The sequence below is a fragment of the Euprymna scolopes genome, chromosome 16 (assembly GCF_053919585.1).
Source record: "Euprymna scolopes isolate OS-2025 chromosome 16, ASM5391958v1, whole genome shotgun sequence".
In the NCBI taxonomy this organism is placed as follows: domain Eukaryota; kingdom Metazoa; phylum Mollusca; class Cephalopoda; order Sepiida; family Sepiolidae; genus Euprymna; species Euprymna scolopes.
Genome location: NC_136497.1, coordinates 27,225,675 through 27,249,339, shown reverse-complemented (window position 1 = coordinate 27,249,339; position 23,665 = coordinate 27,225,675). Strand labels below are relative to the sequence as shown.

The 23,665-nt window shown below is 34.4% G+C and overlaps 1 protein-coding gene across 1 annotated transcript in view; it reads left to right on the top strand.

Moving 5' to 3' along the window:
• Positions 1 to 23,665, top strand: part of LOC145295897 (PI-actitoxin-Avd5a-like) — an 85,777-nt gene that overhangs the window by 20,683 nt on the left and 41,429 nt on the right. The window contains exon 2 of the mRNA XM_080141659.1: positions 13,093 to 13,207. Within this exon, the coding sequence (XP_079997785.1) occupies positions 13,093 to 13,207 (115 nt within the window). The remainder of the gene's footprint in view (positions 1 to 13,092; positions 13,208 to 23,665) is intronic.

The window sequence follows — 23,665 nt, the reverse complement described above, 5'->3', positions numbered from 1 at the left end:
CGTCTGGACGTTTTGATAAAGAATGTCTTCACGCACCTTTCCCTGGTTTTATGAATGTTGTCATGATTCGTGACGTCATAATTTAGGTACGATTATTCTCCATTTCTGTTTTAATGGTTTACGCCATCCTTTAGTAACACCACCATTGATGACGTCATCCATTCGTGAAGTTATCATATATGCACGGATACAAACAGACGAACAAACAATATTGGCAGAGATTTAACATTTACAATTCCAATGCCTTTTCCGATTCCGACACAATCACCGATTCCGTATAAAAATTCCCAATTCCGATACAATGACAGATTCCGATTCCGATTCTTTATGAATCTCTAAATATTTAACTATATAATTATTATTTTCTCCCATTACTGAAAAAAAGTACATGCTAAATGTTCTCAAATGTAAAATATACTCTTGTGGGATGACGATCTATAGATTTTAGTTTTATTGGTAGATTAAAATCAATTAATATTGATTATTTCATCATTACTACCAGCAGTAGAAGATTTTGCTTAAAAAAATCAAATAAAAATTATTTAAAAGAATCGTTTTTGGTATTGGAAAATAGGCACAAATTTTTCCGATTCCGGTATCCTTAAACGTTCCGATTTTCCGATTCCCGATTCCGATTGATATACTGTGGTCAGAGTCCGAGTTTGTTGAATAAATTCACATTGTAGGTAGATTCCAATTTATTGTAAAATATTTTTCGTTCTTAATGATAGTCCTTTGAGTATGGAAGTCCGGGGAATAATCTTCCACAGTTTTAGTTGGTATAGTCTCTGTATGAAGTGTCCGTTAGAAGTTTTTTTTTCTTTTCTAGATTAAAATTATATGTTAAAAACCTCCGTAATATTTTTGCTAAAACCTCAGGATAGCTGGAGATTTTTTAATTCAGATATTTTAAAAGTTGACTTGAAATAGAAATACAGTAAGATAATGTCCCAAATACAGTAAGGTAAAATTATAATAAATGCACATTGTAGGTAGAGTCCAATAAACTGAAGCCTAATACAATGTGGATTTATTTAACAAACCCGGACTCTGACCACAATGTACCACTCTATACAAGGATTACCACAACACCCGGATACCATAAATTCATATCCTTTCATTGTATCTACTCTTATTTCATCTATTTTCTTCATCTATGTCCCCTAAAAAGATGCAATTATTTTTTTAAATATATTTCCTTTGTATGTGCTAAATAGCAATATTATTTCGAATTAGATCTAATATTTGCTAATGACTTTTTCTATGAGGGGATGAGCCTACATCGAAAATCCATGGGTTAAGGAAAAAAAATCTGACCTGCATTCTTTATTCAAACAATACATTTCTGTTCTGAAAAATGATGTTTTTTCTGAATGGAATTTAAACAAAAACTATTTATTTATTTAGTTATATATGTATTTATTTATTTATATATATATATATTTATTTATTCATATATTTATTTATTTATTTATTTATTTATATATATATATATATATATATATATATATATACTTATTTATTTATATATGAATATGGTATCAAAGCTCGATACTCGTGGACGCTATCGTTATGGTATTTGTACTTACATAAGTGATGGATTTCTATGTGGTAGGGACATCTTTAAACACCTATACATTCGTTGGCACATATCTTTGATAGTGTCTCTGAAACAACTGACCACATGCTCTTTGTTTATCCTTCTGCCAGTATTAATGTTAGTGGTAACTTCAATGTTTACAATACTGGATAGCTGATTTTCTCAAACAAGGCCGATGATGAAGAGAGATATTGTCACGATTTTCACCATTTCTTATGATCTAACCCGGATTTGCTGACCGATATTTTTCAAATCGTCTTGATCTTCTTCTGACATCATCATTGGGATATTCTTATCGCTCATTTTTTTTTATTTTTCATTTAAAATCAAAATTAAGTGCAATAACCTCTAATATCTCCTTTCATCGTAGAATTTATCAATACTCGATGGCTGAATGCCTCAGATGTTTCATATCAGAAATTCCTCTGTAGTCTATTTTCTTAAAATGAATGTATTCAGTGCCTCATCCAGTATAACTGACTAGTTAATCGTTGGCATTAACAACTTCATACCCTCCAAGAAATTTAAACATAAACCAAACTGTTAACCTTAGTACATCTCTGGATGTGTTGCTGCCATTGAATACAGAAACCACTACTTCAATTGTTTTAAAAAATATAAATTCACTGAAACTGTTGTTGTATGTCCACTCTACATTTTTATTTGTTGTATTTGCTTTTTTGTTCAATATATTTTCTTTCAATTAATTAACGAGTCGTGTATTTCTTCCGGGACTTTATTAATTAACGAGTTGTGTATTTCTTCCGGGCCTTTACGGGATCACAGCAGAAACAAAAGTCACCTAGAAAAATCATAAAAAACGCGAAAGGCTTATTCAATATTGAGTAACTGAGCAGAGGATTGCTTCCAAACTAATAATCGCTCAATTTCCCTTTCAGGACAATAAACACTGTGAACGATATATATATATATATATATATATATATATATATATATATATATATATATATATATATATATGTGTATATATATATATATATATATATATATATATATATATATATATATATATGTGTGTGTGTGTGTGTGTGTGTGTGTGTGTGTGTGTGTGTGTGTGTCCGGGATGTTACCAAACTTATCAAGAACCTAGGTACCAGAAAGGCAACTGGCACTAGTAACATTCCAACCATAGTGCTTAAAAACCTGTAAACGGAACTAGCTCCTATTCGTACAAAGCTGTTTGAACATTACTTAATGAAGAAATGATTCCCAACACGTTGGAAAACTTTATCATTCTATCCAGTATTAAAAATACTAAAAAGACAGTACAGACTGCTAAGTCTTGTCGATCATAACATCCTTTGTCTCTGAGAGGTTTCTAAAACTAATATTTGATGAATAGAAGACTAAATCACATAGTATCACTGCCGGCGTGCGGCAGGGAAAACCTTCTCCCTGAACTTCATTAATGAGTTTCCAAATCATTTTCTAAGTATTAAAATCAAGATCTCTCCGTACTATTTCCTCAATGAGCACTTATGACAATAGGGAAATGGATGATTAGTTACCTGTAAAACACATAAAACCAAGCTTATCTATTTCTACTACCAACATTCGGATCCTCGCACCAATTGAAATAAATAGTTCTCGCTTCGAAGATGAGTCCTATTTTGATAAACTTCTGAGACTGATCGTCACATGACCTGAAATGGAATGTGATGCTATTGTGGCCCGGGTGAATCACTCAGTGTGGCATTCTGGTTGACTTAACACTAAACATACCCCAAAGGCACATGCTTTCATACTAGCTGCTCCGTGAATCACTCCACACTCACGCGGTGATTGAAGATTCAGGGAACTTGGTGTGGATTTAGCTATATAAAGAAACTTAGGTAGGAGGTTGGTTCTGTTGACACCTCCAAAGCAAGAAAAAACTCGTCGTGTGCAATAACAATAGTTATTGGAACACAGATGTGCAGCAGCGGTAGCAGCAGCAGCAATAATAATAATAATAATAATAATAATAATAATAATAATAATAATAATAGTAGTAGTAGTAGTAGCAGTAGTAGTAGTACAAGTTACGGTGTTCTTGTTGGAGAAAAGATTATCAAGGTGCTGTGTCTTGGTTTGGGACTTAAAGTTTTCTGTGACTTTAGTCCCTGGGACGAAGTCTTTTGAACTTCTGTTTTTGATCGAACGCCAACTCGACCCTTTTATCAGCCTGCTTATCTCACTGACATGATCGACCGTCCTCTAGCAAATTTTCTCCATATGTTTAATACTTTTATTAAGAGGTTTCACTTCCAAGGTATGTGATTCGTTCATTTAAGAAATAGCACTCCTTGGCCTCAGTTGACAGGTAATTACATTTATCAAATATGGAAAGTGTACTTTCATGACCTTTACAAGTCTTCGACATAAAATTATCATGAACTCATTTTTTGATTGCTCCAATAAAACTTATAATTGATTTTGACAAGTGTCAAAGATTTGATTTTCATGATAGCCTATGATATATACTTGCGTATATTAAGGCCACCACGAAAATCAAATTTTTGTCCATTTCTGATTTTTATGTAAGAAATATAAATACTTTAATATTGATCTCTATAATTTTAGCTGTCATTGTTAACCAGTGAAAACAATATCCTAACATGATCTTTTGATCAATTGAATCAAAGCTCTCGCGTCCACTGTCTCACAGTGCAAAATATGATTCTTCTAAAATAAATCAGTCATGAAAAGAATATTTTGTGTACCAATTCTGAAATCATTTCATTTAGATTTATTTTATCTAATTAAACTCAATCAATTAATTTGAATCTTAATTAGTTAAAATTTTCCAGACAATTCCTTATCGTGCCACAGGTTGAATTGCATCAAATCTGTTGATAAGTTGGCTGAAAAAAAAATAGCTGGATTTTTCTACCACTGCTGATGTGTAGCAGGATGTGTATATATAAACGTTTATATAGACGCTATAATGTTTATGCCTAGCGAATTGTGGGTATAAAGTCTGTTCAATAAATAACGTGTAATGTTCAAACTGTAGCACGTATAAACAAACACCAAGCGTGCCACTTGCGTACTACTAGTACTCTTGCTGATTATACGGTATTACGATACTGCCCCCCCCCCCTGAGCTTTTTTTTTATCTCCCATCGTAATATAGTACTGAAAGAGTCCTTCATACAAGTAAGTGTCGGTCTCACAACACTTACATTCATTGCTTCTCGTAAAATCGGCTCTCTCTATCGCTCTAAACTCTTTTTCACACCTGAGGCTATTCCCTATCCCTGCAAATCTACTATCAAATCATGTATGGAATATTGTTGTCATATTTGAGCTGGTGAAGCCGCGTTAAATTTGAAGTTTCTTGATAAATTGTAGAAACGCATCTGCAATTTGATTGGCCAACACTTTTTTCTTCACCGCAACCTTTCTTTCACAGACGTGGTGTTGCTAGTCTCATTCTTTTCTACAAATACTATTATGGCATGTGTTCCTCAGAATTGTCTTATCTATTCCTTGCTTCCTTTTTTTCAGCTCGTGTGACTCGTTGGTCTAGAGGCTTCCATCAATTCGCTATTTTAATACATCATTCTTATACAGCTTCCTATTCCGACAACTTTTTTCTAAGGCCTGTAAAATTGTGGAACTCGCTTCCTGCTCACTGTTTTCCTTCTGCTTACAGCCTTTGTCTTTTCAATACTAAGATCAATAGAAATTTCTAGTCTTTGCCATAACCAGCTTTTGTTCTTGACCGCTCCTTACATCAAGTGGCTTTATGCCTTGTCTCAAGCAATTCCCATACAAATTTAGAAAAATTCATTAAGTTTGATAAATAAAGTAAAAAAACAACATTTGTCCTGTAAACAGTGGTTTGGTTGCGGGATATTACAATTGTATTAAGATTATTTATATTAATTACAAACAAATATTTTAATTGCGATGTCACAAAAGTACATATTGCAAAGTTAAAAAAAATGAACTTCATTAAAATTTATAAAAGTGACGAAGTTGAAAATGTCACGAAGTTTTTGCAAGTAAACATATTGAATTAAAATATTGTGACAACTTATTCTGTCACAGATTTATCAATAATAAATATTTAAACGTGAAAAATAATTGTTAAACCAAGTTTATAGAGAATGAAGAGATAGCTAGAAGCGGCCAAAATTTGAAGACGATATAATCGCTAACGTTACAATTAAAGGAAAAGGATTGAAATTAAACAATAGTTGGGCACAGATTGAATGGAGAAATTTCAATTATGAAATATGCCTACACCTGCTTTGTGTCAAAATATTCAAAATTTAATGCCGAAGCAGAGAGACTAAAGAAATAATTAAAAAAAACTCTCTTTGGAAGCTTTTTTTGTGGTGGAGTAGGAAGATATAAAAATGACTACCAAGTTTTAATTCAAATCAAATATTCAGTTAGTTTAAAAAAATGAAAACATATATATATATATATATATATATATATATATATATATATATATATATATATATATATATACATAATTTATTTATATAGAAATGTATGTATACATTAAGAGAGTTGTTTCTCGTCTTTCCAGTCAGGTAATATAGGAATAAAAACAGGCGCCACACATTGCAATACGGCCACTCTTTCTGTCAGTACCTGCCACATGTTTCCGGAAATTAACAGTTTCATTTGTCATTGTAATTTTCTACGTTTTTTTTTTTACAAACTCTGTTCCGTCTGCCTGCTTCCCACCTGATTACAACTTGGATGGCTTCAAGTCCAACGTTAACAAATTCCTAATGAACCGCCCTATTAAGTAAACACTTCATTAAATCTCCACACTAACGTACTGCACTTGCAATAACCCTTATCCCTGAGTGGCTTCTGGGCCTTGATAATGGTGACCACCGTGTAAAAAAAAAAGAAAGAAAAAGACTCTCCCTAATAATCCATACTTAAAGAAGATAGCAGACTGTATTTCACTTAGTCAAAAATATCTAACAGTCTTTCATCATTCACCGGGAAATTTACTTAGTCGGATCCAGTTCTAGAAATGGACAGTCATTGTTTCCTTTACTCATTTCGTCGTATTGTCTTTCACAATTTACAAATCCTCCAAATAATTAATTACCGCTCCTTTCTACATCGAGTTTTATTTTTAAGGCAATTTGATTGGCTAATCAGTATCATTTTTCCGAAAACCAGTTCATATTTATATTAATTTATTTATTGCGGACTATTATTCTCATCTTTATTAGTTGTTGTTTCACGACGTTTCGACCAACTATTCCTCTCGCTTTCGAAGGAGGCCGTAGCTCAGTTGGTAGAGACGTGTAATCTCTACGGTTCCAGATGATGATTTTCTGAGGATAGCGGTTTCAATCCTACCCAAAGCCGGCCAGAGGATTACTTGGCCAAAAACGTGGTGAGACAACAACTACGGATGGCAGTATGGTAGATATTCAACGTCTCTATCAACGGGCCCCGAAGGATGGCAGTGATTGCTGAGAATGCAGTTAGGAGATTCGAAGTTCCTATTCGTCGCAGTTACCACCTGACGAAGGCCAGAGGAATAGTTGGTCGAAACGTCACGAAACAACAACTAATAAAGATGAGAATAATAGTCCGCAATAAATAAATAATACTCATCTCAATAATGAATCCCAGTTCATATTTACCGAACGATTACAAAATCTATTTTCCAAAATCAAATATGGTGTCCGTCCATAGTAACAGTTCCTACCGATAGAGACACATCGTACTAAATATCAACTTTATAATACGCTGCACGTACCATACAAAACAACAATCTGAATTATTATGAGTTATTCCAAGTTAAATGCTCTTCAAATGTACTGCGACGTATAACGGTAACACCATACCCATACCCTTTAGTGACACCTCCTACCAAAATACTTTCTGAACTTCTTCTTAGTAGTAGTAATACTATTGTTTGTACTAGCATACCGCCCGGTGTTGCCCGGTCATAAAATACGTATAAGTAATATATTTTAATTACTAAAGAAACTGAAACATGTGCATGCGAGTATTATGTTTTTACTAAAAAGTTCCCTTATTGTAAGTAAAGAAAAAAATACTCGAGCTGATATCGAAACCAAGACCTAAAGACAGTGAGTCAAGTACGATAACCATTAGACCAGCTTGACTTGATTTTTTAAATGTGTTTTCAGACTACTTATTCTTAACCTAAGTAATCTGTAATGTGGACTATTCACGCATGCGCATTCGTGAAACAGTTAGCAAATAGATTATAATTCGATGACCCTACGTAGCAATTTTTCAATTAGCAGCCCGTTTTTTTCGGATGAAAACAGATTAAAAAGTTTTCCACGTGTCTGAATATCCTATGCACCAAATTTCAAGTCCGTAAATCAAAAATTCGTTGAGTATATAGGTTGGGAATTGTCCTCTTACACACATTCTTACTTTTATAGATATATATATTTATTCTTTTTTTATTACTATTATTATTATTATTATTATTATTATTATTATTATTATTATTATTATTATTATTATTATTTCGGTTACGAACATTATTATTATTGTCTTATATACAAGCAAATATAGAAGCGATTTTCTAAATAGTTGTTATTTTTCTACGATTTTTTAGTCTGTCAGACGGTGTCCACAACGAGGTTCCCTCTTCATATAAATACCACTGTATCCAGTCTCGGTAAACTACTAGGGGCGCTCAATAAGTAATACGCCTGACCCACGGCCCTGTCGGTGGGGCATTAGAATACACCGACTTCCCCCCCTGCAGAGGGTAAAAGTCCCTCAATGGGGGTCCTGGATATGAACTTAAACTATATCCAGTGGTGAGGCCCCAGGTTGCGGGCTTTGGGGAGTGTGGAGCTACCCTTTAATTACCATTGCTCCAGGGTCCACTCTGACCCAGAGTGGTAGTACCTGTTAGGGTCCCAACTATGGGTTAAATAGAAACTAACTTGAAAACAACAAATATATTCTATTAAAAAATTTTTCTTCAAAATCTTTGGATTCGGCATTAAATAACCCGAAAAGGGTTGATATGCCGTAAAACAAAAACAACCAACCAACCAACCAACCAACCCTGACCCACTTCCCATAGCAACAACACTTGGCACAGTTATTAGTCTTTCTCTACATAAGAACCACCCAGAGTTATGCATTTCTCCCATCGTTTGATGCAGCTCTGGAGACCATTTTTGTAGAACACCCCAGGCTGGTCCTCCAACCACGACGTGACTTCAGAAATCAAGCCTACATCATCTGTGAAACGCTTTCCTTTCAAAAACAACTTCATGGCTGGGAAGAGGTGAAAGTCAAAGGGTGCAAGGTCAGGAGAGTAGGGGATAGGGGAGGATTTCATAACCACACGCCCGTGCTTCTGATCTGGCGTAATGCGAGTTGTGGACCGGAGCGTTGTCCTGCAGGAGGAGGGTACCTTTGCTGATCTTGCCTCGCCTCTTGATAGCTTCCCTTAATTTCCTCAAAAGTGAAGGACAATAGGCTCCTGTAATTGTGGTACCCTTTGCCAGGAAATCTGTCATCACTACTCCGTCCTGGTCCCAGAAGACTGTGAGCAGGACCTTGCCAGCGGAGGGCTGCACCCTTGCCTTCTTTGGAGGTGGTGAGTCCAAGTGTTTCCACTGCATTGCCTCGGCTTTGGTCTCTGGATCATAGTGATGAACCCAAGTTTCATCCTGTGTAATCAGTCTTTTGAAAAACTTTGACTCATCTTCTTGGCACATCTCCAAATTCATCCTTGAGCACTCGACGCGTTCTCGCTTCTGGAATGGTGTGAGCAACCTGGGAATCCATCTGGCAGACACCTTATGCATATGTAAATGGTCATGAATGATAGTTTCCACAGACTCTGTACTAATCTTGACATCTTGGGCTATTTGACGAATAGTAATGCGCCGATCTTCCAAAATGGCAGCCTCAACTTGATGGACAGATGCCTCATCAATGGCAGATGGGGGGGACCAGGTCTGGGAGCTGTTTCCACAGACTTCCGACCATATTTGAATTCACGATGCCAGCGTTTTACAAGGTCATATGATGGGGCATTATCACCATAAATCTCTTTCATTTCACCAAAAATCTCCTGTGGTATGCGTCCTTTCAAATACAAAAACCGGATCACTGCTCGACATTCAACAGGCTCCATTTCACACATGACTCAGTCCAAACACCTGTAAAACAGAAACCACAATTAGTTCAGAGCTGTAATTTGCCACATAATCCGTAGAGATATAAATCATTGCACATGCAAAATTTTAGCGTTCGTGCATCGAATTTCTTCAGTTAATCCATTGACCCGGGCAAAGATACTAATGTCACATATCAAAATCAAATATTACGATTCGCACAAGTTTCGGTAAATTGCGAAATTCTAGAAGCGTTCAAAGTAGAGACAACAGGTGTAGATTTCTCTTTTTTTCTTCTTCTTAGTATTAGTAGTTGTAGTAGTAAATTAGTTATGGTAGTAGTAATACTTTTTTATTGTTAAAGTGCAGAGAGAAGTACGTATATGTCTACACGCACGCACGCGAACAGACAAATGCATGTGCTAGTAGATACGCCTACCTACATGCATATACACATACACACGTTCACATACGCAGGCTATATATATATGATTTTCAGAATGTGAGTAATTATATATAATAAATTCCACAGCCAAACAACGTCGCAGCCCACAAGAGCCATGACAATCAAAGAACCGGAAGTCCAAGACTCGAGTTTCGCCCTCATTTGGGCTCATCAGTTAGACACATCTGAACTCAGGATTCGAAACCCGAGCCTCTTGCATGCAAGGCACGCACTCTAGCAACTGTGCAAACGCTCTGCACATAAGAATTTCTATTAACCAACACAGATCAAGCAAACCGCGCCGAAATCCGACTGTGAAATGAACATACTTCGTCTCAACAAGGGACGCGGTCATCCAACCAGATAATAACCCCAAAACGATGTCTCACAAGTAGGAGTTTTAACTCGAAACTATATATATATATATATATATATATATATATATATATATATATGAATGAATGAAATTATATAAATATGAGAAAAGTTTCATACGTATAATTTTGTTTTCAAATATATAATCTCATTTATATATATATATATATATATATATATATATATATATATATATATATATATATATATATATATATATATATATTAATTCAATTTTCACTCCAAACAAGGCACAGTGCTACTTTGAAGCAGGGGGCTACTATCAGGGACTTAATTAGCGGGGTCATTATGAAGGGAGATGAGCAGAAAGATGCTTGTTAGCATTACACTTGAACTTCTGCATATCGTTGCAGTTGAGAAAGCAGAATCCCAGAAGGGAGTTCCAAAGACCCGCAGTTCTGGGGAAGAAAATATTGGAGTAAAAGGCTTTCTTGCACTTTGGGGTCTCTACTGTAAAGGGATGAGACTTAGTAGCTTGTCGGGTTTGTCCGAGGTAGTTACGTCGGGGAGGTACAAGTGTTTGCAGTTTGTCAGAGCATTCACCATTAAAGTATTTGTAGAACAGGCAGAGGGATGCAACATCTCGTTGATGGGACAGAGGCTGAAGCCTAGATGACAGTTCAGGACCTATCAGGTTGGCGACTCTCTTTTGAACCCTGTCCAGGAGCGAGAGACAAGCAGCAGATGCACCAGCCCAGATGTGACAACAGTACTCCATACATGGGCGAATGGTTGCCTTATAGAGGTATAGGATACTGTCAGGCGTAAGTAGTTTTCTAGCACGGTAGAGGGAGCCAACCTTCCTTGCAGCAGCCTTGGCAATGCTCTCAATGTATCTATTCCAGTTCATATTCCCTGTAAACGTTAGGCCGAGGAGTTTAAAAGAAGTACTTTCAGGCAATGTGTTCTTGGCCATTGGTATTGGTGGTAGAGAAGGTTTCTTGTAGTTATTGAAGGAAACAAGCTTAGTCTTAGCAGCATTGAATGTGACCAACCATTTTTGTCCCCATTCCACTACGGATTGGAGGTCATCCTCTAGTGTTTCTGCCATTTCCTTGGATATGTGTTCATTTGTTTTCCCCTCATATCTGTTATAGAGAGTGGTGTCATCGGCAAATATACCCATCTCCGAAACAATTTTATCAAAGAGGTCGTTTATGAATATCAGGAATAATAGAGGTCCAAGGATAGACCCCTGAGGTACTCCAGCATTTATGTCATATTGTTTGGATGTACGATGATGTACAATTTCACTTACAGCTCTACATATATATTGATCACTTTTGAGACAAAACTATAGGTTTTGAATTCAATACATTTCAACTTAATTTGTCTTTTCACTTTTTGCTTCATTTTACTTGTTATTGATTTACTATTCTACGTTATAATATATCCGTATTTTGATCTCTTGGTCTTCTTACAGGACAAGAGTACATCTAATTTGGTTGAGTATCCAGCGTAATGTTGTTACTGTGAGCACATTACTCAGAGAAGGGCATCAATCCTTCTTATACCCCAGTGTAGGGTAGCTATACTTTGGGGATTTTCTTTGGACTTTGAATACTATGAATATTTAGTTTACTTGTAACGGGAAGTATCCTCATGTTAAGTTGACCTGGTGAACTCCTGTACACAAACCTTAAACAGTCGAGGAGAGTGTCTAGTTTGCATTCAGATGCGTGTGTCTATATGTGTCTATTCACACATGATAAATTAATTTCATCTTCATAGATAATTGCGTTCTCATCATCTTTCTCCACATCCACCTTTTCCTCGTCACTGACATTGCATGATTTGTAAGAAAGGCACAGACAAGCATTATACATGCCATAGAATTTAGTGATTCATGTTTTGAGATCTATTACGAAAAAGGCTGCTCATGTGAAGAATTGTAACTGGATGCTTCCAACAGGTTTTACCTCCGCATCCCTCCTTATGTCCATAATGCTTTGAATACGTTTGACGAGCAGATGAGATCGCACAGACACGTCGTTGCATTACTATATAATTAATGATAGACTCACTTCAATACTTAAATTAAAATGCGGTTACATACAAAGGCAAGATAACCGATAATCACTTTAGCCGCAGGTTTTACAACAAAGAGATTCTTCTTTTAGATAGTCACAGATGAAGATAAGGATACCATTAAAATCCAAGCAAACTTTCTCTTACAATAAGCTTTTCAAGACCAACGATCTTTGAGCCTTTATAATTATAACCTGCTGAGATTCCAAGACAAGATGGCTGATAATCACTTTAGCGCCAGATTTATATCAGTTACTTATTAGATAAGTATATAGAATCCAGCGCCGACTTTTCATCTGACGAGAATGACCATAACTACAAAGTACAGATGGTAATTCATTTTATGTATCAGTTTCACAACACAATCCTTATACATAAATTTTTATGACGCAAATTTTATTGAAGGAACGCCATATATGTTTTCGCGTACAAACACAGACCGAAAATGCATGCTTGTGTTTATAAATTAAGTGAAAAATTATAACAATTATTTTTCTTCTTTTCTTCAGGTGAATGCCAAACGAGCGACTGTTTTATGTCATGTCCACCACAACACTCACCTGTTTGTGCGACCAACGGTGTAACCTATGATAGCATGTGCCATTTTAAGGTGGCGAAATGTAGGTAAGTCACGTGTCGTTCATTTGTAGTCTTCCAACAGGAAGTGGTCATTTTCAATGAAATTTTTTGTTTCTAAAATTAACATATCCATTTTTTTCTAAAGGTTAAGCAATACGTTCTTCACTATATATATATATATATATATATATATATATATATATATATATATATATATATATATATATATATATTATTTAGAACGAGTGTATCTACTCGGTGTTGCCTAGGTATCTTTTTAATTTAATTTTTGTTTTACGCATTCACCATTTTTTTTTTTTAGAAAATATTTCTCTTAAATAATTTCTTTTATGAAACGTGAAGGTTAATTCAATTATGGTATCTATGTCATTTGAAAAGAAAAAACGATTTTGCAATAAAATCAGTCGAACGTTTTACGAAATTGTGAAATTGAAATCACATAAATATTTTCGAGTTGTCTTTTTTCTAATCTTGAAAATTTCTTTTTTTTGTTCTTATTTTTGTTCTTTTTCTTTTTATCTTCATTCACCCAGAGCAAGGCATAAAGGGCTACTATTTGGCATCATGTCTACTGGGGACTGTGAGGAGTTGAGCAGCAATCGTCTGTTCATATTAGATTTATTTCTGCATATCAATGCAGCCAGGGAAGTAGAACACAGGAAATTCAAAAGTCTAGCGAGAGAAAAAACTTGCTTCTCTTTTTCTCTTTCATTTTATGAAAATTCGGAAAAAATGTATTATTTTCTAGGTTTTCGACGTTTGGGGAAGGGGTACGTGATTGTGCCATTCAGTCTAAGCGTACAATGATCCCTAATGGTACTTTATGAGTTATACTGTATTTCATTTGTATATCTTTTCACACAAAGGTGTAAAATAGTATGTCTATTTATTTTTGAGATTTGGATTATTCAGACCATTGTTCTTGTATTGAGTGTTATTTTCACAACGTTTCGGCCATTGTAACCCCCGACTTTCTTCATACATATCTTGTCGAACTTGGAAATCTGCACGGAATTTTTATTTTAATGGAATGAGCTCTGATTAACTAATATAAATTGTACCCCCCTCGACTAACCCGACAAGAAGCAAAATCTCACCCCTTCACGGGTGAAATCACTAGATCCCGGAAAGTTTCTTCACTCGGACTATAGAATTTCCCCTCTTTAGTATTTATACGATGTACATGAAATCACTAGTGTTTTACTCTGGTGCTGCCAGGTAAGGCTTTCTGTAGATATTTGCTTCATGACCTAAAATGCACCAACTATTGATATTTTTTTTCTTTCTATGTAAAACTTTATCATGTTCAGGTAAGTCCAAGACAAAAACAACAATTTTCCTCTACAAAACAACCAAACGAAATACTATAAAAAATATTTGAAGAATAAAACGTTTTCTAAAATTACTGGATTCAGCATTAAATTAAATAATCCTAAAACAACTGATATGTTGTAAAACAAAAGAAGCGAACACCATAAATGAGCAAAAAGTTTACCCAATATATATATATATATATATATATATATATATATATATATATATATATATATATATATATATATATATTGGGTAAGTCTAACTTAAGTGCATATATCTATATTTCTTTGTGACGCCAGCTTGCGGACCAAACAATGAATTTCATCTAATACGTGCCCTAGCATCATAAGTCCTAAATTTTCTCTGTGGATATTTTTTTTTAATTCCATTGTTCTATTATTTTTGCTCTGACATAAACTAACAAAATTTTCTGTTTACTTACATTCTTTGTTGTGTAAGTTATTTCTAAGTTGCATTTCTAACTACGTGAATAATTCACTGCATTCCTGGAATCGTATCTAAAACAATGTATTTTCGTGTTAACTTTTAATAATTGCGTTCGATTCCAGAATTGTCCTTCAATAATAATATTTGATCCTAATTACTTGGTTTCTAACTAAAAATGGGAGCTGCTCCCTTCAATATACAACACACACACACACACACACACACACACACACACACACACACACACACACACACACACATATATATATATATATATATATGACATAATCACTTTGACACACGGGTTCTCATTAGATCACATTTAGAAAAAATAAATAACAAAGGAACAACAAACATAATTGCAAAAAACCCTTGTTCAAAATTATTGGCACGATTTATTTAATAATCAATTGTATAGCCTTTGGCCTTGATTACCTTCCTCAGTCGCTTTTCATAGTTTACAACCAAGTTGTTGCACTCTTCAGTAGTAATTTTAGCCCACTCTTCCTGACAATAATCCTCCAATTGAATAAGATTCTTAGGCTTCCTTTGCATTACCCTCAATTTTAATGTTCTCCATAAATTTTCAATTGGATTAAGGTCTGGGCTTTGTGATGGCCACTCCAAAACATTAATATGATTGTCCTCAAGCCATTTCTTAGTCAGTTTAGCCGAATGCTTTGGGTCATTATCTTGCATGAACCACCAACGACGACCAAGTGAGAGCTCTTTAGCAGAGTCTTTCAGGTTTTCATCCAATATTTTAACATAATCTTCCTTTTTTATGCTACCTGTGACCTTAACAAGTCGCCCTGGTCCAGAGGCAGCAAAGGATCCCCAAAACATCAAACTGCCTTCACCGTGCTTCACTGTGGGTATGGTGTTCTTAGGCAGGAAAGCTTCGCCAGATTTTCTGTAAATATAAGACACTTTATTATGGCCAAATAACTCTATTTTCGTTTCGTCAGTCCATAGAACACGTTTCCAGAATGCAACATCTTTATCAATATGACGTTTTGCAAAGGCTAGCCTTGCTTTCAGGTGCATAGGCTTCAATAAGGGAGTCTTTCTCGGACGACATGCTTTTAAACCAGCTCTCTTCAAAACTCTACCAACTGTATGTCGAGATACATTCACTCCAGAGGTGCTCTGTTCATCAACAATCTCCCCAACAGAGATCCTTGGGTTTTGTTTTACTTGTCGAACAATTTTCCGTTCATCTCTTGGGGAAAGAATCCTATTTCTCCCTCTACCCTCCAAACTCATAACGTGGCCTTGCGATTTGAACTTGTTTATTATGGCTCTAACAGTGGATTTGGGAAGGTTTAGCTTCTTTGAAATCTTATCATAGCCCTCCCCATTGGTATGGCATGCTGCAACAAGCTTCCTGACGTCTTCGCTGTGTTCCTTAGTTTTAACCATGGCGATTGAAAATTATAATTTAGTCACTTATAATAGTTTAAATAAATCGCTATCTAAAAATTATCTGAAAAAAATTATTCATTGAATTAGCGTTAAACAAGCATAATATGGCTATAAAAAAGTTCAGAAAGCACGTAAACCGGAAATTGATTGATATTATACTGATACTAAAAGAAAAACAAAGCCGTGCCAATAATTTTGAACAAGGGATTTTTGCAATTATGTTTGTTGTTCCTTTGTTATTTATTTTTTCTAAAATCCGATTGCTGCATCGGAAAGGCCAGTTAAAAATACATAATATACTTTGTTATTTTCTTTAATTTAATCCCTTTTTTAGAATTTATTAGACAAAATTTAACTTTTATTTTACCGTGCCAGTAAATATGATCATCACTGTATATATATATATATATATATATATATATATAGTTGTACTATTAAATCAAACTACTTTTTGTGCTCCAAAATTTATTTCCCTACATAAGTCACCACCATTTTCAATGTATTTTTGCCAGGAATTCAATGACGCATCTCTACTTCTGGCGTACATTTAGTTCTACCAAACTTAACTAAAGATCATATCTGGTGTCATAAGACATTTTCTCTTGGCGCATTTTAATTATTTTCCTTTTGGGAGGAGGTATCTATAAACACTACAATAAGTAAATGTATCTTTTTTTAATTTTTCATTTCATATAAAAATTTTCCAACAGTGTTTTATAGAAACATACACTTATCTCTGACGAGTGGTTTAATGGTCTTCCCCTATTCAACAAAACACGAAGACAAAACACAACAAGACATACTTCATAAAAAATTAACACTGATGGTTGTGACCTACATTAATATTCTGTTTTTTTTTCCTGAAAGGCACCACTTATCAAGACCCAAAGGTCACTCGAGGATGAGGGTTAATGAATGTAAGGTGTTAATTTAGTAATAGCTAATAGTGTAAATTGGGTAGAATTTGATTGTTTATGAGGACAGCTCAACAAGAACTTGTTTACGTTGGAGTTAAAGGCTAATATGTTGTATTCAATCGGGAAGCAGGCCAGCGAAAAAGTGTTTCAGAGGCGGACAGTTGTAGAATAGAACATGTGTTTAGATTTAGACATAGATAGAGAGTATGGGAAATAGTATATAGTGGTTGTAGCTAGTTGAGTTATTTTAGAGAAGGATAACTAACGATATATATCTATTATAATAAAGTCGTATTCCTGTCGATTCTCTGTTTGTTCACAATATGCTTTATACATACAAAACTTACACTGTTTCCCAAACTTTCACGAACTTTCAAACACTTCCATTTCCACATGATTTATATATATATATATAAGCGTCTTCAGGTCAGAATCGCCCAACATGTTCCCCGCTTCATCCGAGACCATCAACCTACCACCAGAATAGAATCGTCCATCGGCCAACACTTGGTCAATAAAAAGGAGTACAAAGTTCCACCTGTCTATCCTCGAAGCACTTGCCATCATTTCCAGCCCCCCCCCCACTTTGTGCAAGCAGAGAAACCTCCGGCTTCAATTAAAATTATTCGCGTAGTCAATTTTTTTTTTTTACCTCCTCTCCACTTTTACTCCATTCCACTACCAAATATTCTAAAAAAAATAATAATTTTCAGACTTATACCCTTGAAAAGTTAGTCTGAACGAAAAGCGCTTCGGGTGTATTTTAACGATCTTGTTTTTAATCGACTTATTTAGTTTACTGAATTGTACATTTGTTACATGTAACTTCCCCCGTTTTTTTCCTGTTCCTCACCCCGTTTTCCATCTTATTTTAGTCGACTGAATTTCCGCTATGGTTAACTTTTTTATAATATATATATATATATATATATATATATATATATATATATACTATTTATTCAAAAGGAATTAACATTCAAGATTATCGCATTTTCATATTGCATAAGAGAAAATCTGTTTCAATAATTAACTCTTAATTTTTAATGGAAATTAGAAATAAAATAGTGTTACGTATTCCATTTAGAGACATCATATAAAGTTGATTTATTTAATTTATTTGTTATTTAATTCATATATAATTTAAATTATTATTATTATTATTATTATTATTATTATTATTATTATTATTATTATTATTATTATTATTATTATTATTATTATTATAATCAAATTCAGCTGCGTTTGAAAACAGAAGTAAGCTTTCACTTAAAGTATAAGTTATTTCCCTTTAAGCTATAAGATTTTATTTTCCGGTTTGAATTTCATAGATGAAGATAGCTGTGTTTTATGCTTCCAAAATCCAAAATGTGGTCAACTTTTAGGATATTTGGTGTATCTTAAATAGTATGTGACCAAATCCTGCGCCCGGCAATATGTTTTTACCTAGCAACGCCAGGTATGGACAGTATATATATATATATATATATATATATATATATATATATATATATATATATATATATATATACTAGCGGGGGGGGGAGGGGTCCCGACTTTACCCGGTCGTAAAATACGCTTAAATATAATAGTTTAATTTGTCTAGATTTCGTATATATTATTGTAGAGTCGGGATTTCAAAAGCAAAAAGAAATATTTGGGTACCATAAGCATGAATCGAAATCAAAGGTGTTGACGCTACCATTGTAGCAACTTTTAGTTTCGGAGGAGATAGAGTTTTAAAATATAGAGACAGACAGACAGACAGACATACAGCCATTTATATATTAGATATTACAAAAGATAATATGTGTGTGTAAACAATAGCTTTCTATTATTCAAATTAGCCTGTTGCCAAATTGTAGTGTAGGTCTTTACTATGAAAACCTACGATCAATCGACAGAATTTGTCACAGTTGCCACAGATGTAGGTGGTGTCTAATTGCGAGAGCTCTTTTGCAGCCCTCTGACGTCTATGCTCTCCCCTTTCCCTGCACTTATTGTCTCTCATCTCCTAACTCTTCTGGGAGCAGTTACAATAGCTATGCAAAACATGATACACAAAGCGGTGAAAACCAAAGACATAATTAGGCAGTTAAATAACACAATCGATATAATAGCACGTATTGCTAGGCCCATAGAATACAGAAATATATGAGTAATGTTTATGCAAATAAGATTTATGCCCTTCTCGGATCCTGACGACCTGATAACCAGAAAAGGCAAAAATAAAGAACCGACGACCAAGGCGTCAGCATAAGAAATGGAGTAACTTTCGATGTAATACATTGGTGGAATTAAATATGCTTCTGAGTTGCTGCTCTGGAATCCTGTCCTGCGTAGACAGAGTACAAAACTGACTACGTAATGTAGTGGGCGACGTCCTCTTCTCCTACCTGCTGCTCCTCTCATAGAAAAACTGAGATTCAATCCCCTACAAAACATTCTTCCAGACTTGTCTAGCTATAACAGCTGTCAACAATTCCTCCCCCCTCTATCTCTGCGCCTTACACCAAACAATGGGAACAAATTTTTGTTCTCATAAATAATGGATCTTGCTAATCTTCCACCATCACTACCAATCATAACTGACATTGATTAACTCTTATCCTTGAGTGGCTCTTGGGCCTTGTTAAGCGGATATAATTCAAAGATGATCAACCCTGATATTTCTAAATACAACACTAGGATTGAAAATAAATTGAGATGATAGACTAATTTTAAGTTAAATACATTTTTTTTACCCACGTTCACGCTTAACAAGACATACTGCCACTTGAGCATAAGGGGCTACTATTTGGGATCATGTCTAGGAAAGATTAACAAGATGTTGATTTAAGTTACATTTAAGCTTCTGCATATCAGTACAGTCAGGAAAGCAGGTAGTAGGAAGGGAATTCTAAAGTTTAGCTGTTCAAAGGAAGAAACTGAGAATAGAAAGCTTTCTAGTGTTTAGGGACCTCAGCAGGGAAGGGGTGAGATTTTGCTGCTAAGCGGGTTTGTCGGGAATATGTACATCAAAGGGCAAAAGTGCAATGAGTTCATTAAAGCACATTCCATTAAAATATTTGTAAAACAGGCACAGGGATGCAATATTGCGGCGATGACGTGAACATGTACAAAGCTTAATACAATTAAGTACAACAGGCAAAGCTGGTAAATTCTTGGTATAAATAGAAGTTCATAATCCTTAAGATAACCCTACAGTTATAGTAGCCGAAAAAAATGCACATATGCAAATTAGTAAGTGTGCTGGTGCGACAAGAGAAAGTAAAAAAGGACAGAAGAGAAACAAAGTCGGCGCCGAATGGAACGGCCTATTTAACTGAAGGCGAGAATTGGTCGGCTGTAGCCAGCGTGCGGTTGGAAGAAAGGGAAACGCACCAGATGAAATAGACATGTAACAGCGATAGCTTGTTAAGCGAGTGTCGAGACGTGGAGAAAGAAAAAAATACCGACCCGGATTGTATTTCTTTCTTTCCTTTATTTGTTTGTAACGGTCACGTTACACATGACTGAAATATTTTGGCGTCACCTTGTATAATAGAAGCAAATGCTCGGAATATTTGTGTAACATAGCAACGCACACGAAGTGACGTCATAGGTAAAAAAAGACTATAAAACGAGAAAGAGAACGATTGCGTGAGATTCGTGGAGCACGAAACGAGATAAAGTTCGAGATCCTGTTAGAGGCGTGAAGAAGTTTCTAGATCACGTTGGTGACGTCCCGGCTGTAACAATAATGAAATAAATGTTGTTGCTACAAAGAACAAGCGAGTTGGAGTTATTTCCTATTTTTTGTCTTAGTCTCCTTTGCGACTGAAACTGCACACATCGTGTGTTGCTTCGCGGACAACGTTACATTCGTTTAAGGAAACATACACGCCAGTGTGTTGCTTTCCCGTTAATATATACCATACATTGCATTTTCTATCGTGTCACATACGACAAATATATTTTTGCTGGTTTCTGATAATCGTTATTATTTTTGCGTTCATTTACGAGTTTATCTTGATAATATCTTTAGTTATTCTGGAGACACACATTCTTGGCATCGATAGGGCGGCCATCTTTTACCAATATCTTGAAAACGATGTATTCGTCAGTTATTCCTTCTTTGCTATCATCTCTCATATCTTCATTGCATAAAACTAATTTTTGTTGATCAATTTGACAGAAATATTGTTTCGTCTATCGCGTGTCATCTTCAGATTGGGATGACAACAATATTTCCATGACAGAGATGTCATTTCTATCTCGTTCGGATATTTGTTTGTTTGCCGGAACCGATACAATAGATTAGAACACCAGTAATTACACATCGAGAAATATATATATATATATATATATATATATATATATATATATATATATATATATATATATATATATATATATATATATATATAATCTTTCCCTGCACTTGAAGCATTGCATCCTAATTGAAAATTGAAAATTAGAATTCATATTTAAATGGATACGTTTGGAAGGTTAAAAACAACGCATTTTTTAGGGTGGTTGGGTGAAATAAACAAATTTGTTTAGATCAGATATATTTCAATGCTATACATCTTTACTTTTTATTTTATTTTATCTATCTGAATGGTGCGATTCTGCGAGCGACAGAGTGTCAATCAATCAACTCGGCTTTGCTCGGGCTCTATGTACTGCTCATAACTTTATGTGCATATGTATATATATATTAAAGACTCACTATCCAGGTAACCTAGATCCAAAATTTCCAGTGTTTAGACCCAAAATTGGCAGGGGAGTTTGGTAGATTCTGCAAAAGTCAACTCTTTCAACTTTGACCCCTTCGCAGCCAAAATTTCTCCTCAAACTGATTAAAAAGCTTTCTGTATGTCTTAATACCCTTTATGTAGAATTTTAAATGTTTTATCCCCAAAAATTTGCTGATAAGTTTGCTAGAGACAGCAAAGGTCAATTTTTTTTTTTAACTTTGACTCCTTGGTAGCCACAACTTCGGCCAAAAACCGATTAAAATCTTGCCCCATGTCTGAATATACTTTATGTCAAATGTTTAGACCAAAGTTGGCTGAGTAATTTAGTAGAGACTGCAGAGGTAAACCTTTTTTTAAAACTTTGACCCAAAATTGACGGAGGAGTTTGGTAGAGTTTTCAACATTGACCCATTGGCAACCTAATTTCTGTCCGAAAACTGATTAAAAAGATTTTCCCCAATCTCAATACCACTTATGTCAAATCTCGAGTCTGTAGACTGAAAATTGACAGAGTAGTTTGGTAGGGAAATGTTCACACACAGACAATCTAACTTTTATAGATATATAAATATATGAAAGAGAAAGGTAGTTGCCTTGATGCAAACATTGCTGATAAATAAATATGGAGGAGTATAAGAAGGTTACGGCACTGCAGGGAACCGGCTGTTGAATTGATTTGACGTATGAGCAAAAATGGAGAAACAAAAAGAAAACCTTGTTTGTTTGTTTATTTTTATATTAATTTATTGCTCCCAAAACAACCACAGATCAGTAAATATGGATTTACTGTTTGAGATAATCGGGATGGTGGAAGTCTTTACTATTTCGAGAATATAATCTCTTTTTCAACAAAGAAAGGGACTAAATAATGTAGTAAATACGGCAATAAATAAAAACACGAAGCAACATCGATTCCACGTAATAACATGGCAAATCCTAACAAGGATGACATTCGGAAATTTTTTATAGCTTAATTACGATAAAACTTACTATATATATATATATATATATATATATATATATATATATATATATATATATATATATATATATATATATATGTATGTATGTGTATATATACTAGTGTTGGAACAGATTAATCGTAATCGGAACTGGGAATCGGAAAAATCAGAACTTTTTGAAGTATCGGAATCGGTATCGCAATCGGAAAAATTATAGCCTACATTTCGATTTCAAACCGATTCTTTTAATTTTTGTTTTTTTACAAAATAAAGGAAACAAACACAAATTGTTTTATTTATTTATTTATTAAAAGTTGTTCATTTACAACATAAGACTGAGAAGAGCCAGAAAATAGGTTATAAATCTCATTTACAGATTTAACATTGATTCATAGAGTTTAATTTATTTTATTTATTGGTTAACGGAGCTAAAGTCGATGTTTTGCTTCTAAAACAAAATTAACTTTTTTAATAAATCTCTGTATGGTGTACCGAGGAATTTTTTTTTCTAATGAATAAAAATGAATAAATCTAATTTCTTACAAGAATACATTTATCTAGCCAATAAACATAAAATTTTATATGAAAAAAAAAACACGTTTATTATTTTAAAAAAAATCCAACTTATGCAATGAAGATAAAGTTTATGTTATCGATTGTAAAACGAACTAACTT